Here is a 17,700-nt window from a genome sequence, read left to right as displayed (position 1 = left end):
GGAAAATGAGCTCTTTGTCCATGATAGAAGTTGCAGATATTTTCCCCCTGTTTGTCATTTGTTGCTTTTTGTTTATGAGCATTTTTTTTCCATGCAAGATTTTTATATAGTTGAGGGTATCAATCTGTTTTATGACTTTCTGGAGTTTGTGTAGTACTTAGAAAGTACTTGGCGAATTCTTTGCTCCACCAAGATTGTATATTTTTAAACCCCGGTGATTTTTTTCTAGTTCTTTTAGAATTTCATTTTTCTTGTTTAAAACCTTGATCCATCTAGAATTTATTTTGAGGTAAAGTGTGAGGAAGAGATTCAGCTTGATTTTTTTTTTCCCCCAGATGGCATCCTGGTTTTTCCAAGGCCATTTGTTGAATAATTGATCTATTCCCCACTGACCTGAAATTCTACTTTCATCCTGTCTTAAATATCCCATATATATTGGGGCATATTTCTGGGCCCTCTCGTTCATTGCTTCATCAGTCTATTTGGACAAGAACACACTTCTTTAATTATTGCAGCTTTATAATATAGTTCAATATCTGTGCTAGTCTCCTCTGCTTACCATTCTTTTTCAGAACTTTCTTGGCTATTCTTTTGTGGTCTTTTAAAATGTGAACTTTCAAATCACTTTGTCTAGTTAAAAAATCCTCTGTGTGTGTGTTTTCAAAGTGTTGATTCTGTCCACTGTTCTCCTCCATTTCCGGTTATCCCTTCCCACTGAGAACGTGGCTAGCAGGCCTGTTGTGTACAGTAGTCCAAGTTGTGTACTGCACAGTCCTAGAACTAAGGTTGAGAGGAGCTGCTGGCCCCTGCCAACAGGGTATGAGCTCTTCCCTCCAGGGAATCTGCCCATCTGCATATCCGATCAAGAATAATAATAGCTGCCTCTCCTATAGCATGCGCCAGACACTTTCCTAAGCACTTTATGTTTTTTAATTTATTTAAGTCTCACAACAAGTATATCCCCAATTTACAGCTAAGGAAACTGAGGTGCAAAAAGTCGGAGTAACTTGCCCAAGGTCAATGATTTGTGTTACCCACCTGTGCAGTCAAGACACAGAAATCTGTTCCTGCACGTAAGTGCTCACACACACACACACACAGAGGTAGATTCACACTCAGACATACAGATACACATGCCGTCAGGTATGCATGCAGACATACAGAGACACACACGTGAACACATACCTACGTACATACACAGATGCACACAGGCACAGACGCTCAAAGACACGCACACACACAGACACAAACGCACACATTGCTGTTCCCACCAGCATCCTTTTCCCATCAGAGTCTTTCCTTCGATGGCTCACGCACTCCCAGTGTCCCTGCTTTGGGGCAGGGCCAGCGCATCCAGGAAAACCGCCTGGCTGGACTCCCTGCCCTGGCTCTCAGCTCCGCATAGGGCCTCCCTCCCACATCCCTGTACCCAGAGAGGAGGGGGCCTTTAGCCTTTCAGGAAAAGGAGGCGTGACCGCATAGCAGGGACCTGGGGAAGGGAGCCTCGGCTTCTGCCAGACAGCCTTGTTAGGATAACTTGGGATGAGGGATGCAGCTCTGAGCTGGGTACCCAGCAGGTTCTCAGGAAAGACTAGCCGCATCCCTCCCCCCTCCACTTCCCCCAAGTCATTGTCTCCAGCGGCCTCTGGAATCAACCCATCCGAGCAAAAGCCATTCGGCGCCAGACTGGCACCCCACCCCACCCCCGGGAGAGCCTGAGGAACGAACTGGCAAATGCAGACATGGGGGCGCATCTCCCAGGGAGCCGGGTTGCGGAGGCGAGGGTTTGGGTGCAGAGCGCGTGTGCCCCCGCGCGCACGTGCACCGACTGTTCTGGCTCTGAGTCGGCCCGCCTCGAAGGGATTTAATCAGTGGGGGCTGGGAATGTTGTTGTTTTAAAACAAACAAGGGATGACAGGAGCTAACAGAGGGTTCTTAAAGACGCGATTCAAAGGGCTCTTGAAAGCTGCTGGAGAATGAATGCGCCTTTGAAGTGCGAATGTGTCCATTTGTTAAACTGAGAGCCAGCCGGCTGCCTCCGAGGGGTGGGGAATCGTTTTCCTTGGCAAATGGGGGCTTGCCTCTCTCTCTGCCCTCCTCCACCTCCAGAGGTGCGCTAGGACCCCAAAGCGAGGGATCCGGCGTGGCGGCCACTCTCCCAGGACACACTCTAGAAGAGGCGCCTTTTCTTTTTTCTTTTTTAACATCTTTATTGGAGTATAATTGCTTTACAATGTTGCATTAGTTTCTGCCGTACAACAAAGTGAATCAGCTATATGCAGACATGTATCCCCATATCCCCTCCCTCTTGAGTCTCCCTCCCACCCTCCCTATCCCACCCCTCTAGGTGGTCACAGAGCACCGAGCTGATCTCCCTGTGCTATGCGGCTGCTTCCCACTAGCTATCGATTTTACATTTGGTAGTGTGTATATGTCCATGCCACTCTCTCACTTCGTCCCAGCTTCCCCTTCCCCCTCCCCGTGTCCTCAAGTCCATTCTCTACGTCTGCGTCTTTATTCCTGTCCTGCCCCTAGGTTCTTCATATCAAGAGGTGCCTTTTCAACCACCTTGAAGGCAGTGTGCTCACATGACAGTCGTTAAGAGTGAGGGAGAGACGGGAACCTGAGCCGTCACACAGAGAGACGAGGTGGGGCAGGCGGGTCACGGGTGCGCCTCTTGCGCGTGTCTGCACCTCCTCTCCAGCCGCCCTTGGCCCACCCCCGGGCCTGCCCTCCAGTGGCCCCCACGGGGAGGGTCAGTAGCAGGGATGGGGTTCAAGGAAGACTCAGTCATGCAGCCCCCAGTGGAGACAGAGGGGATGGGGGTGCCGTGCAGCCCGCAGGTTGACCTGGGCCCCAGACCTGCGTTACGGCTTGTCTTGAGTTGTCAGTCTGTGTGTAAGCTCAGAGTGAGGCTTTGTCACAGGTGCTGAGCCTTATCTGAAAACCAAGGGTACCCAATTCTGGTTAAATCTGAGGGTGAGGCCCCACTGATGCTCCAGAGATTCAACGTGTGATGCAGGAGGGGCCCCGATGCCCCCGCCCCCAGTGGGCCGACCAGCCTGCCGGGCCGCGTCTTGATTCAGTCCCTGCCACCCTTGAAGTCACCCCCTCCCCGACTCCTGACATGTGCCCCTTCCTCTTCCATATCTTAGGCCAAAAGAATAGTGTCTTGTGGTTTTCACCCTCTGGACCCCCAGGGGAGAGTTAGCGCTCGGACCAAGGCGTATCTGGGGCATCAGCCAGCGCCGAGGGTGATGGGACACCCACCCTGGTGGGGACACCCACTCTTTGATGTTGGGAAGGAAATGAACATTTGCAGAACATTTACTCTGGGCCAAGCACGGACCTAGCATTTTCACGATTCCTATCTCATTGAACCCTTGAGATATCAAGGTGGCTATTTCTCTTCCCGTGTCTCCTGGTGGAGAAACTGAGGCTCAGAAAGATGAATGCTTGGCCACGCCCAGGCAGCTGAGAGTCGCAGGCTGAGCACAGACGGGATGTGGTGCCAGGACCCCTCCCCCACCACGGGGCTGGAGGTCGGGATGCCCGGTGCCTGGCTTGCCAGCAGCTTCCTGGCTTTGAGCACTGCCCACCCCTCGGGGCACAGTGTGATGGGTGGAAGGTGCTTGCACTTGGGTCTGGCAAGTCTGGACCTGACTCCCCTTTAGCGGCACGTGGCCGTGGGGTCCCCGAGCCGTATCCCTTACCACAACGGGAGCGCTGCTGTGAGCGCCAGGTGATAAGTGGGTGAGCTGGTGAATGGTGCTTTCTGGAGCTCGCTCCCTCCGTCACCTGCAGGGCTGGCTCCTCCCCTTCCAGCTGTGTTACCCTGGGCGGGTTTCTAACCGCTCTCTAAAAGGTGAATTATGATCCTGTCTGGTTGTGGGCTTGCGTGTGGTTTAAATGAGCGTATGTTAAAGCCCCGGGAACAGCCCAGAACCTAGCAGGTGCTTTAGCCCTTGTGTTGTTTCCAGATTCTGGCTCCTCCGCCAGCCTAGCCCATCCCCTAAAGGGCAGGTCTGCTCAGTGATGGGCTCGGAGGCCCTCTCCCCGTTCCCCCCTCTCTCCCTGTCCTTTTGTCAACCCCCTTGTCTGTTTCACTTCTGCCCTTTTTCCCACTGGCCAGAGGGCAGAAGGCCTCTATTTCCACCCAAAGCTGTTGGTCTGAGTGGTCCCCTGAAGTCCGGGATCCGGAGTGCATTGTCTCCGTCGAGGGCAGCTGCGGGGAGTGGCTCGTGCTTGGCTGGACTGAGTCAGGTCACAGGGTTAGGGTAGGGAGCATAGCAACCGCTGGACCCACACCCACGGCCCAGCAGTGCCACTTCCTCTGCCCCGACGGCCACCTGGTGTGCGAATGGGGAGGCCGAGGCAGGCTGGCCCAGGACCCGGGATGGAGGATCAAGCAGCCTGGCAGTGGAGGGGCCCACTGGAGGGGCTCTGCCCCTGATGCCTTTGCAGGGCTTCCTCCAGCCTTGCGAAGCAGGACTCAGGACACCCCCATCACCTGCCGCTTCTGTCAGCGCAGGTGTCCCTGTTTCCCTTTCCCTTGTGACATTTATATTCCCTTTGGCTGAAGTGCAGTAAGCGCCGTCCCGTCCCCCCCACTTCTGCTCTGGAAGGAGAAACCAGAAGCAAAGGGCATGGACTGCATGGGGATCCCGAGGGGAGAGAGATGGAAGGTACTGGAGCGTAAGGGGTGGCAGCAGTGGTGGTGAGCCTGGTGGGGTCTGGGAGGAGGGTGGCCGGGAGAACTCACTCTGAAGACAAGCCCTGAAGTGAGACTGACCTGAGTTCAAGTTCTTCCCAGGCATGTGACCTCGGCAGGTTGCCCGCTGCACCTGCCCCGTCTGCCTCGGGGCCTCAGGGCTCCAGCTGAGCAACCGCAGGCAGGTGAGCCAGTGATAACCAGCAACGTTGTGTCTCTGTTTCCCGCAGATGACGTGGCCCCCTACTTCAAGACGGAGCCGGCGCGGACGCAGGTGCACCTGGAGGGGAATCGCCTGGTACTCACGTGCATGGCCGAGGGCAGCTGGCCCCTGGAGTTCAAGTGGCTCCACAACGACAGGGAGCTGACCAAGTTCTCTCTGGAGTACAGGCAAGCGTGCCGCCCCTTTCTTCCCACGCAGCTGCCAGGGTCCTGCTGTGTCCTGAGGGGGTACCAGGGCAGTGGGCAGGGGCGCCGTGTGGCAGTTTGGGTGGGGGAGCTCCTGCTCCAGTGTTGCTGGGAGGCTGGGGTGACAGAAGTAGGGGGCCAAGGCCGCCCTTCCCCAGGGTGAGAAGACGCTGCCCTGCTGCACCCAGCGGAAGATGGCTGGGTGGTGGGCTGGGCGAGCTGCCCAGACAGGGTGGCCCAGGCAACTGTGGACGGGGCAGAGGTGATGACTGAGGTAGCGGAGCCCGCTGCCAGCAGCTAGACTGTGGCCACGGCTGTGACCAGATCCCCACCTCCTCTCCCCACTCTCTCGGGGGAGCTATTGGAGGGGCCTGGGTCCAGCAGAGGGGTAGGGCATGCAGCTACCTGGGGTCTGTAAGGGGCGGACAGATTCTATTTGGGAGGGCAATTCAGGGGGGACATGGAGGCGGGACCCACCCCCAGGGCCTTTGGTCTTATCTCCACTCCCTGCTGTGCCCTTGCACTGGACTCTGGGTTGGGCTGCCCTTCCTTCCCCAGGACACTGCCAAGTGGGGATAAGGGAGAACAGAGAGAGAGAGAGAGAAACAGGGTCTCAGGGAGGGCAAGTTTGCTACTAGAAGAGTGAGCAATGGGGCAGCTACTCCCCAAGCCGGGTAGCCTCCAGCCTTTCTCCGGGCTCTCCTTCCCCCTGCTCCTATCCCCCTACCTAGGCCTTTTTTATTGACTCCTGACCCTGTGCCTGGTGATTAATCCCCAGGCCTGATGTGCATAATTGGTTTTGTTGGGGAAACAAGATTGTCTTGCCCTGGGGATGTTGATACAAATCTGCCGCCAGGGACAGGAATGCAAATGAGAGGAGGGGGATTTAATCGCTTGAGAATCGGTCCTTTCCAGAAAACCATCCTTTTCTTCATGAAGCAGGGAGGCCAGAGTTTGGGGTGACCCCCATGCCCAGGTTTCTTCTGCCCCAGCCCTGGCCTGGATGGGATGGTGATGAGAGCCAAAAATTCGGCCTCTGTGCACCAGTGCCAAATCTCAGAGACACAGTTTGGGGTGAAGTAGAAAAGAATAGCTTAATTGCTTTGCCAGGCAAAGGGGGACACAGTGGGCTCATGCCCTCAAAAACTGTGTCCCAACCTGTGATGATTTGGTGAGGAGTTTTACAGCAATAGTTCAAGGGTGGGGTTACAGATAAGATTAGGGTGTATGCAGGGCCTGCACTCCTTTAATCTGGCTGCAGGTGGTCTCTCTTTCTTTTTTTTTCTTAATAAATTTACTTATTATTTATTTTTGGCTGCGCTGGGTCTTCGTTGCTGTGTGCAGGCTTTCTCTAGTTGCGGCGAGCGGGGTCTACTCTTCATTGCGGTGCGCAGGCTTCTCATTGCGGTGGCTTCTCTTGTTGCGGAGCTCGGGCTGTAGGCGTGCGGGCTTCAGTAGTTGTGGCACACGGGCTCAGTAGTTGTGGCACACAGGCTTAGTTGCTCCGTGGCACGTGGGATCTTCCCGGACCAGGGCTCGAACCCGTGTCCCCTGCACCACTGCGCCACCAGGGAGGCCCGTCAGGTGGCCTCTTGATGAGCTTCTGTGGTTCTTGAGGTTATCAAACTGTGACCTTCTCTCTGAAATGAAGAATGCTTCATCAAATAGTTCATCTTCCATTTGTTGGGGGTTTTAGTTCTGTAAAGAGCTCAAAGATACTGTTATGTGTACCCCTTGAGAGGGAACCAGGACGTGACCCAAGGCTGCACTATTGTTTCTTGACTACTCCTCCCTTGTCTCTGCATCCCCTCCCTTCCCTGATTAGCAACTGTTCTGATCTGCCCTTTGGGACTCAGGGAAGGTCATGGAGGCTGAAGGCTATTCCCTACAAACAAGGAATGGGGGACACAGAAAGACTTTGGTGCCCAGGAGCCCCACGAGGTTCTGCTTGGTTTCAGTGGGAGTGGCCACTTTGGCAAAGGAGGGGGCAGGAGAGGCCGGGACAGGAGGACCACCCTCCCCTCTGTGGTTGGTGAGAGACCTGGACCAGGATGCAGGAGGCCCTCCAGTGCTGGCCACTCTGGGCCTCGGTTCTCCAGGGAGCCACAAGGAGACCAGAGGGGCCTCCCTGGGTGGTCCCTGGGATGGTTTTCAGCTGGGGCCCAGAGCCCTTCCTGAATGCTGTCTGGCACCCTGGGCAGTTTTGACAGTGTCCACGAAAAGCCCCTGCAGCCGCTTGGCTGGGGAACGTGCTTGAATGGGCACCCCAGGAGCATGCCGATGGCACACCACGCTCTTGGTGGTGTCCTTGCCCTTGACTTGAGCTGGAGGCAGGACCCAGGAGGAGGAGGAGAGTTGGTTCTTTGTCTGGTTCACGGCCATTCTTTTGGTGCCTGAGGCTGCAAGGACGTGGCGTGGGCATTACACAGAAGCAGATTCTGGCTCGGCTTCAGGTTCAGACTTGCCCAGCGATGGAATGGGCTTCCTCTGGACACACTCAGCAACCTGCCCCTGGAGGCATCCAGGTGGTTGTCAGGGTGCAGCTGTTGATGATGGTAATGATAACAGTCATGGGCAATGAAAAAGAATTTATTACCTGGCAGACGTTATGATGGGCGCGCTGAGAGCATCTTGTTTAATCCTGCCAGCAATGCTATGAGTAGGTTCCAGTGTTTTCTCCATTCTACAGATGAACAAACTGAGGTTTAGGGAGATGAAACAGTCCACCCAAGGTCAAGTTGTTGAGCTGGGCTTCACATATAAGTCAAATGACTACAGGGCTTGAATTCTTTACCATCCGCCACACTGCCTCGCGTTGAAGAAAGACTGAAGCCATCGCCTCCTCCGTGTGTGTCCTAAGCATCTTTCTGCTAACTCTGCTCTGCACGTTCTAGAAAACAAAGCTCCGTTTCAGAGCTTGGTTGGGTGGAAGTTATTCAGGGAGACGTAAATGAACGTCCACTTGGGAAACTCATCCTCCTGCCTCCTCACCCCCAGAAAGGCTGGCTGTTACAGCAGGGGGCGTGCCGTGTGCCCGAGGACAAGTCAGTCAGGATTTTCCTCTAATCAAAAATATGCTGTGGGCTTCCCTGGTGGCGCAGTGGTTAAGAATCCACCTGCCAATGCAGGGGACATGGGTTCGAGCCCTGGTCCGGGAAGATCCCACATGCCGCGGAACAACTAAGCCCGTGCTCCACAGCTACTGAGCCTGCGCTCTAGAGCCCGCGAGCCACAACTACTGAGCCCACGTGCCACAACTACTGAGGCCCGCGCACCTAGAGCCCGTGCTCCACAACAAAGAGAAGCCACTGCAATGAGAAGCCCGCGCACCACAACGAAGACCCAACACAGCCAAAAATAAATAAATTAAATTAATTTTTTTAAAAAATGAGCTGTTCCCACAGGGAAAGATCTGCACTCCTCAGTGTGGCCTTCAGAACTCTTCATGTTCTGCTCCTGATAGCACCTGCTTTAGCTCCTGCTGTTCCCATCTGAGGTAACACATTCCCACCACACAGGACCCTCACACCACGGGTCCCAGGACAGTTCCTTCCACATGCCCTTTTTTCTGCCTTTGTCCAAACTGTCCTGTCCCCTGCACTTGGAATATTGCCCCTTTCAGAACCTTCTGTCTCTCTCCTGCAGGGTTCCAGCTCTTTTGGAAAGCCTCTCCTGATAGTACACATATGTGTTCTCAATAAATCTCTCTCTCTCTCTCTCTCTCTCTCAAACACACACACACACACACACACACACACACACACACACACACACACTCGTTTCTGCTTCTCTCTGCCCTTTGTGACTGTCCATAATACATCCCATTATACTTTGCATTCTAATTATTTACATGAGAGCCTGCAAATAAACCACAGAATGAAGTGAGAGCCTCAGGCACCTTGGAGGTTCCAGGAATCTCAGGTTCCTGGAGGTTCCAGGAATCTCAGAACCAAGAACTTGATACTGCCAGGCCCTCTCCCCTCTGGGCTGCTCAGCTGTGCCCACCTCTGGGTTCAGACTTCATTCTCATGCGGTGAGTGACACTGAGAAGTTTGGGAATCACAGGCTCACAGCCACATGATTTCAGAGTAGAAGGAATTTCCCCATAGGAGTTCCATGTAGAAAGTCCCAGGGAAGGATTCTGATTGGTCCAGCTTGGATCTGCCCTGACCAATCCCGATGGGAAGCAGCATGGAGTGCTGTGATTGGCCAGGCCTGCATCATGTGTCTACTCCGAGCCATAGGACATTGTGCGGCAGCCCCCACACTAGAGCCATGTGGTGGAAAGGAGGGTGAGAGCTCTTAGCAGAAGAAGGGAAAAGGGTGGTGGGGCAGACAGTAGCCCCCTGTGTCCACTTTACCACCCCTGCCTCCTGTGAGGGCCTGGCTCATAGCAGGTATTTTTCCTTCCTTCTTTCTTTTTTTTTTATTTTGAAAATTTTCAAATCTTGGAAGAATTATAAGATAGTACCGTAAACACCTGTATACCTTTTTACCATTCACCAGTTGTTAATATTTTGTATCATTTGTACTCTCTCTTGCTCATTCTGTGCACACGTAGATGCACGCATCTTTTTTGCTGAATTATTTAAGAGTTAGTTGCAGACATCATGTCAATTCACCCCTAAGTAGAATTTCCTAAAAGCAAGGCATTTTCCTACAGAACTACCACACAATGTTCACACTCAGGAAATTGCACATTGATATAATACTACTGTCTGACACACAGTCCACATTCAAATTTCTCCATCTGTCCCAATTATATCCTTTGTGGACATTTTTATTGTTGTTGTTCAATACAGGATCTGATCAAGGACCACACATTGGATTTAGTTGTCATGACTCTTTAGACTCCTTAAATCTAGAACTATTGCTCATTTTTCTTTCCTATCTTTCACGGCATTGACATTTTTGAGAGTTCAGCCAGTTTTGCAAGATGTCCTCCAAGAATATTATGTAGATATACATCCATTTCAACGCTTCACAATTACAGGCACCCTAAGTCAGTTTGCACCATTATCGGTGATGGTAGGTCTTACCAACTGGTCAAGGTGATGTTCACTAGATTTCTCCCTTGTCCAGGTATTGATGTATCATCTCCCCTTTGAATGATAACTTGAGACTCTGTGAATATTCTCCTCCCCAGGAATCTCCCACCCAGTGGTTTAATAGTCATTGATGAGTCTTACCTGAATCAATTATTACCAAGGTGGTTGTGATAAGCAGATTTTCCATCCTTCCTTTTACTTATATTAGTTGGCTCTTTCTTTCTTTCTTTCATTTATTTTTGGCTGTGTTGGGTCTTTATTGCTGTGCGTGGGCTTTCTCTAGTTGCGGCGAGCGGGGGCTACTCTTCGTTGCAGTGCGCAGGCTTCTCATTGTTGTGGCTTCTCGTTGCGGAGCACGGACTCTAGGTGCGCAGGCTTCAGTAGTTGTGGCACGTGGGCTCAGTAGTTGTGGCTTGCGGGCTCTAGAGCTCAGGCTCAGTAGTTGTGGTGCCCAGGCTTAGTTGCTCCGCAGAATGTGGGATCCTCCCAGGCCAGGGCTCGAACCCGTGTCCCTTGCATTGGCAGACAGATTCTTAACCACTGTGCCACCAGGGAAGCCCAGTTGGCATTCTTTCTTGAAAGAGATCTTTCCTTTCTCATCCCCTTTAAAATAATTTAGCATCAGTACAAACTCACGGATAATTTTTTCTATTTAATTTTTCTTAATTTAATCCATTCCCGTCATTATTTGGACACTCGTAGTAACCCAGAGTTGGCCAATGGAGCTTCTTCAAGCTGGATCTTGAGTCCTTTTGACATGTCCCCATTGGATTTCTAGCACTTTCTTGCTTTTTGCCTCAACAAAATGTTCGTTTCCCCTTTTGAATGAATGCCTACTGAAAATCCCATCATGTAGGAGATTGGTCAGCTTCTCATTATGGTTCTCTCACCACTGCTTTTCGCTGAGGACTTTCTATCTCATCCAAACCCCAGGTTTTGAGTCGAGTGATAATATCCAATTTTCAGGCAGAAAGATGGCTGAATTGACTCAGCAGGTTGAGTGAGAAGAAGATTGGAAACACTGCCGTAAATTTAACTGTTTCCCACCCCGTCTCCAAAGGAAGAAGTTTGCATTCCCATTCAGTCTCCAAGGGTGTTTATTCTCAGTGGGATCTGTACCAGAATGGGCCAGGGATGTGTGTATGTGTGTGAGAGAGAGAGACATCTACAAGAAGGAAAGCCAGTGCCTCCTTCTGAGTACCAGTGACTCTGGGGAGTTTGTGGGTCTGAATCCATCCATGGGGGCAGAGTGGAAATAGCCTGGACTTTGGGGTTAGGCCCACGTGAATACAATCACACTCCTACCACTTACTAGCTCTGTGACTTTGGGCAGAAATACTTAGCCACCCTGAGTTTGTTTTCTCACTTTGGAACTGGGCACAGTAATGCCTACTTTAGAGGGTTATCGTGAGGATTAAATGAGATTCAATGGGACAAATCCAGTCCCGGGTGCAACAGACATGAAATAAAGGGTACCTGTTAGGATTATACAGGGTGTCATCTTGATAGAATAACGGGGCAAATAACAAAGCCGCCAGAAATCTCGTGTGCAGGTGAGCACACCTCCCTCCAAGGGGTCACAGGGCTCTGGTTATATATGATTCTTTAAGCCTCATGTACACGTTTAATGGTTATGAGCGTGCAAAGCACATAGATGTGTTTGTGTGACTTCCTGACCCTGTGGGTTAGTAACTCAGATAAAGGTCAGGTCCTCTCTGTTGCCTCTGGAGCCTCTCCCACCACCCCCCTTCCCTCCCATGGGGGGGCATCTCTCCAGGTTGAATCAGGTCAGTCTCCGTTTGCATCCATGTCACCAGCCAGGGCTGCATGCATGGGGACTATCCCAGCAGCTCAAGAAATGGCAGGTCAGGCAGTGGCTGTAGGGGAGGAAGGAGGATGGTCATTAACATCCCGTCCTTGTGACCACGTCCTGGCAGAGTCCTCAACCAGATTATTTTGTCCCGCCTGGGTAATGCTTTCTCCCATAATTATTCTCACACTTAAAATCAAATAGGAAAAACAAATCAGCTAGGCAGACCATACACACACACACACACACACACACACACACACACACACACAGATTCCCACATGCAATCAGGCATGCGTATCCATAGAAAAACTGTTTATCCAGGCTCACTCGGTTTCAAGAACTTAATATACATCATTTCACAGCAACACTAGCAAGTGTTATTACCCTCATTTTGCAGACGAGGAACCCGAAGCTCACAGAAGTTCCAGAATGTGGCTGGGCTCATCCAGGGAACAAGTGGCAGATCCAAGAGGTCTGTCACCTGAGTGCGTTTTGTCCTTTCTGCACAGATGCACACAGGTTCCCGATTGGGTTCCTTCTGCCCCACTTTTGTCACTGTGTGTCGTTCTCTGGCCCAAGAGGCAAGAAGCCGGGGGCCCCTCAGACCCTCTGGGGGGCAAGCGTGTGGGTGTGAGACCAGCTGAGGCTGAGTCCCTCCCCCGAGGCCTCAGATGGGCCCTGCTGGGTGTGGAAGACGGGCAGGTGTGTGGAGGGGAAGCTCAGGTGAGCCAGGCCGGGCGTCTGGCTGGCCCCCTCTGTGTCCTCAGCCCTGCTGCCAGCCCGACATCCTTTATGGTGGAGCTGTAGCATCTGGGAGGTGCACAGGCTCGGTGGTGGGGAGAAGAAAGCCCAGTCGAGGCAGAGACCCACGCGTGAGATGGCCCTGGCTGTGGTCACTAAACAGGGGACGCCTGCAGAGCAGCTGCAGCCTTTGAAATCCTTCAGAGGAGAGGATGAAAAGAAACTCCAGTGCCAGCTGCTTTGTCTCTGCCTTCTCCTCTGGCCTCCCCTTAGAAGTGAGAGCAGACAGCAGAGGCCAGGGAGGCAGAGGCTGGTGGGCTTCCCAGAGGGCACGTGCCACGTGGGTGCCAGGAACCAAGCCACGCTCTTCCCCGCAGCGGTTCTGGGAGATTGGTGCTATTATTATCTCTGCTTCATAGCTAGGAATCACAGTTCAGAGAGGTCCAGCGACTTGCCCAAGGTCACACAGCCAGATCTGGAGAGCCAGGTTTCACCCAGGATCTTTCAGACCCCAAGCTTGTGTCCCACCCCCTGCTCCGAGCTGTCTTGCCGTGCTTGTCCTCTGCCAGGGCAGTGGCACTGGGGCCCAGCTTTCTTCTAAACCATGGCAGAGGAACTATTCACGGCTAACATATGGAATGTAGCATGGCCCAGCCCTGCTTTAAGTGCTTCACGTACATTGACTCTTGATAACGAACACTCCAGATGGTCATCCACCCCATGCTTGGCCCACGAGGGCCACTTTCACCTAGGTTCTTGTTCTCAATCCCTGGACGTCAGCAACTCCTAAGGGAAGAGACATGAGGGATGCATCTTCCTGGTTCAGCTCCCCACCCGGGGCCCAAAGTCATAGGACTAAGATGGACCAGGTCTTCTCCCTCCAAGCCTGATGAAGAAACATCAGGAGATGCTGATTCGTTCACCAGGTGGAGATTTAGGACCTTCTGCCTGCCTGGCACGGAGCTAGGCAAGGAGGACAAGACCAAAGGCAGTGCCAGACCTGCCCCGCTTCCTGCTGCCCTTTAGAAATGTTGGTTCCAGCCAAGGGGCAAGGTGTGCACTCACGGCCCGTAAGCGCCTGGACCAAGGAGCCACGGCAGGTGCTGGAGGCCAAGAGAGTATCCTAGAGAGGTTTCGGGCAGCCTCTGGAAGTCGTCGAGCTTGAACGGAGAAGGGAAGAGCCCTTGGGTGTGGCCGGGCAGCGAATGGGGGGCAGCTCTCCTGGCGCAGCAGGTGTTGGGTGCTGCTGACGTTGTGTTCAATAAGACAGGAAGACCCCTGCCCGCATAGATCATACAGTCCAGAGGGGAAGCAGGTTTAAATAATTCTACAGGTATTAATGAACTCCAGTTTTTTTTGTTTTTTGTTTTTTGGGGGGTTTTTTTTGGCCATGCCGCCCAGCACGTGGGATCCTAGTTCCCGGACCAGGAATCGAACCCATGCCCCCCTGCAGTGGAAGCGCGGCGCCCTAACCACTGGACCACCAGGAAATTCACGGGACTCCAGTTTTGATAAGTGCTGTTGAGGGAAAGTACAGGCCAGAGAAGACGTTAGTGAGGCAGCTGAGACCCGGATGCACAGAGTTAAGCCAGGGCTGGCGGCGGGCGGGTGGGTTGCCCAGGGAGCGGTGCACCCACATGTCGAGGCGGGGGGCGCCGAACGAAGGCCAGGGAGGGCAAGATGCTGGAGAAGTGGACGGGCCGACCAAGGTGGGGCTTGTCCTCTGTCTTGGGCTGCTCTTATCTTCTGCGAAAAGCTGTGTGGAGCCCTTGAATGGTTTTTCGCAGGGAAGGGACACAATCGGATGCCCATTTAAAAAATATTTAGCCCAGCAGCTGGGTGGGAACGGGTGATGGCTTGCACCATCTTGGTGACAGTGGAGATGGGAGGAATGCATGGGTCTGAGACTTCCGTGGGAGGTGGAATTGACGGACTCGATCGGCTGGGCGTGGCCAGTAAAGGGAGGAAGGCAGGCGGTGAGGCGATTGAGGAAGGAGGCACCGGAAGAGCAGGGGCTTTGCGGGACGTCGCTGCGCATGGTGGTGGGTGGTTGGCGAGACATCGGGTCGAGACGGCCAACAGGCAAGTGGATGAGAAGAAAAGCCCGAGCTGGAGGTCTTGATTTCAGAGTCCACGTGACCATGACAACCATGGGGATGGGGAGGGTGAGGGAGCAGACCCAGCCCAGAGGAGAGAGCACTAGGGTCCCAGAAGGTAGACAGGAGAAAGGAGGTGACAGTCAGCCCAGCGCAATGAGGCCAAGAGGCCAAGACGGAGGAAGGAAACGGAGACTGGGGGTGTCGTGGGAGGAAAGAGGGTGTTTCGAGAAGGACCAAGTGGTCAACTGTGTCAACTGCTGCAGCTCTTGGCTAGATTTAGGGACACGGATGTCCGGTGACCTAAGGAGAGTGGGGATGGGCAAGTTGAGGAACCAGGGAAGGAGGCACCGAGTGTAGGGGATCCTCGAGGCAAAACGGGGGTGAGAAGCGGACGTCGGGAGGAGCGTGATGGTGGCGGCCGGCTGATGCCTGGTCCTGCCTCTCCTTCCAGCCTCTTCTCTCGCCCACCCCCTGCACTAATGGGCTGAAGGACGGATTTCCTGATGGTCTCTGTTATTTAACGTCGCCGTGCTTTTGCTCGCCTCTCTCCTCCACCTGTGCTGTCCTTACACACCTCTTCTACCTGATACTCCGAGGTTCAGCCTCAGCAACCCCTCAGTGGGAATCTCAGTCCCGACCCTGACTCACTGTATGCCTTTGGGCAAACTACTTCATCCCTGCCTCAGTTGCCCAGTCTGTTAAATGGGAACAATACAACGAGTAGCTACCTCCCAGGGGTGGAGAAGGTCCATGAGATCAAATATGCAGAAGGGTGTCTGGTCATCGACGGCTCTGTTAAGTGGAAAGGGTGGCCTGAAAGCCACCAAATAAATCCCGAATCCCGTCTACCTGTCTCCCCACCTTACTCTTTCTGGCCCCGGCCTCATTCCCACCCTCCTGGGAAGTCTGGGCTCTTTCTCCTCAACAAAGCCAGATCCCATCTGTCTATATGCAACCTCTTCGGGGTCGAATTGACTCCAATTCGACCGTGAGTTTGGACAGCTTGTCTGAAAATTCAAGGCTGCTGGTGAGAAAGCTGAAGTGCAGAAATTAGTTATGATGGGCATAAATTGAATTTTAATAGAGATGTACATGGCATGGAGCCAGCGTACTCAGTCAGAGGGAAGGTAGTAATTAAAAGTTAACGAGTTTAGAAATGTCGTAATCCTCCGGGAGGGATGGGGGAGGTGGACCAGGAGAAGGAAGAGGCCCCCAGCCAGGCGCGCTGTCCTCTCCCTGACCCGGAAGCCCCTCTTCCGGCTCCTAAGGATCCCGGGGGGTGGGGGGAGGCTGCAGGGAACTGCCCTGCTCTCCCCGCCTGTGCACCCAAGGGGGCCCGCAGCAGCGGGGTGGGAGCAGAGTTTGAGGGACCCTCCGAGGAAACCCCGTGCTGCTCGTGAGGAAGGTAGTAACGAGAGTGGGGTTTCTCGAGCTGGGCGCTCGTAACGTTCGGGGCGGGCTTATTCTTTGTTGTGCGTTGTAGGGTGTGTAGCAGGATCTGTGGACCGGACCCACTAGATGGCTGGTAGCCCCTCCCCGAAATGTGACCACCAAAAATGTCTCCAGACGCTGCCAAATGTGCCCTGGGGGGGGGGGCGGGCTACGTCACCCCCACTGAGAACCAGCGATGTAGAGTGAGGCAGCAGTGCACCCCAGACTCTCCTAGCTGGAGCCAGGGTCAGGGGCCTGGCATGGGAGGGAGAGGCTGGAGATGGCTGGCCACCCTCTGGTCCCTCCTGGGGTCTCTCCTGCCCCCAGGAGACTGGACTCGCTGTGGCACAGAGTTAACTTTCGTCAGTGCTGCATTTGCATTTGGTCCTCGGTGCGGGATGCGCAGGGCGGGTGTGATAGCTCCATTGCTCAGACGAGGCCAGAGGCTCAGAGACTCTGGGAGCCTGGCCCACGCACATTCACTCCGTGGATGGAAGGCACCAGCTCCCGCAGGTGTCAGTACTATACCCTGGTCTCCTCTGGGCAGTCCTGCTCATTAAAGCCTTGGTGAAGGCTGAGGCCATTGATGGAAGGGGTCTCAGTTACCTGGAGCAGCCCAGGCCCGGTCCCTGCAGGTGCCCAAGAACACCTCCTGACAGGGTCCTGAGGCCCTAAAACCTGGCCTATCCCCCTCCCAGGGGTGGAGGCCTCCCCTTGCTTTAGGACAGGTCCTTCCTGGACCCAAGGGGACCAGCCACTCTGATGGGGAGTGACAGGAGAAGCCAGGAGAGAGGCGGGCAGAGAGGCCCCGGAGGACCAGGGCAGGTGGTGGGCAGCAAGGGGCACGGCTGGCTCCCCCGGCCTCAGGGTGTCGTTGCAATAATTATGCCAATTAAGATGAATAAGTTCAAAATGTGAGGGGAAAGAAGGAAAAAAAGAAGCAAGAGATTCTAAAACACTGGCTGTCTTGGTTTCCGTGGCAACCTGTTTCCGCACTCTCACTAATGGGTCCTGGCTTGGGAAGGGGGTGGGCCCCCCACTGCCGAGGAAGCCGGAGATGGGTGGTAGGTGTTGCCTTGCTGGACTCGAGCAAAGGGCCCTGGGGGCCGGGGGACACACGCCTGGGGCCTTGGGAGAGTCACAGCCACAGGATGGCTCCCTGGCCCCCAGGCCAAGCTCGCCACCTTACAGACCACCGTGGCCTGAGAGGAAGATGACTTGCCCTGGAGACGGGGCGTGAGTTAACGTCAGGGTTAGAATTCACTCCCAGGCCCCCTGAGTCTCCATCCAGTGCTGCTTGGATCTCATCGGGCTACGAGTATGGGCGAACGCGAAGACTCCAAGATCCAGTTAGATTCGGTGATTTTTCCTTCGTCAGGTTGAGCATCTCAGGATATGCGGGGGATGCAGCAAGCTAGGGGTGGGGGTCATTCCCAGGCCCTGGATCTC

General features: G+C 53.9%; 1 protein-coding gene across 1 annotated transcript in view; it reads left to right on the top strand.

Annotated features, from left to right (window-relative positions):
• SDK2 (sidekick cell adhesion molecule 2) overlaps window positions 1–17,700 on the top strand; it is a 272,507-nt gene that overhangs the window by 114,539 nt on the left and 140,268 nt on the right. The window contains exon 2 of the mRNA XM_082439834.1: window positions 4,942–5,101. Coding sequence (XP_082295960.1) covers window positions 4,942–5,101 — 160 coding nt within the window. The remainder of the gene's footprint in view (window positions 1–4,941; window positions 5,102–17,700) is intronic.

This window comes from Balaenoptera physalus (genome assembly GCF_965194825.1).
Source record: "Balaenoptera physalus genome assembly, chromosome: 20".
Taxonomy (NCBI): domain Eukaryota; kingdom Metazoa; phylum Chordata; class Mammalia; order Artiodactyla; family Balaenopteridae; genus Balaenoptera; species Balaenoptera physalus.
This window is presented reverse-complemented; position numbering and strand designations above follow the sequence as displayed.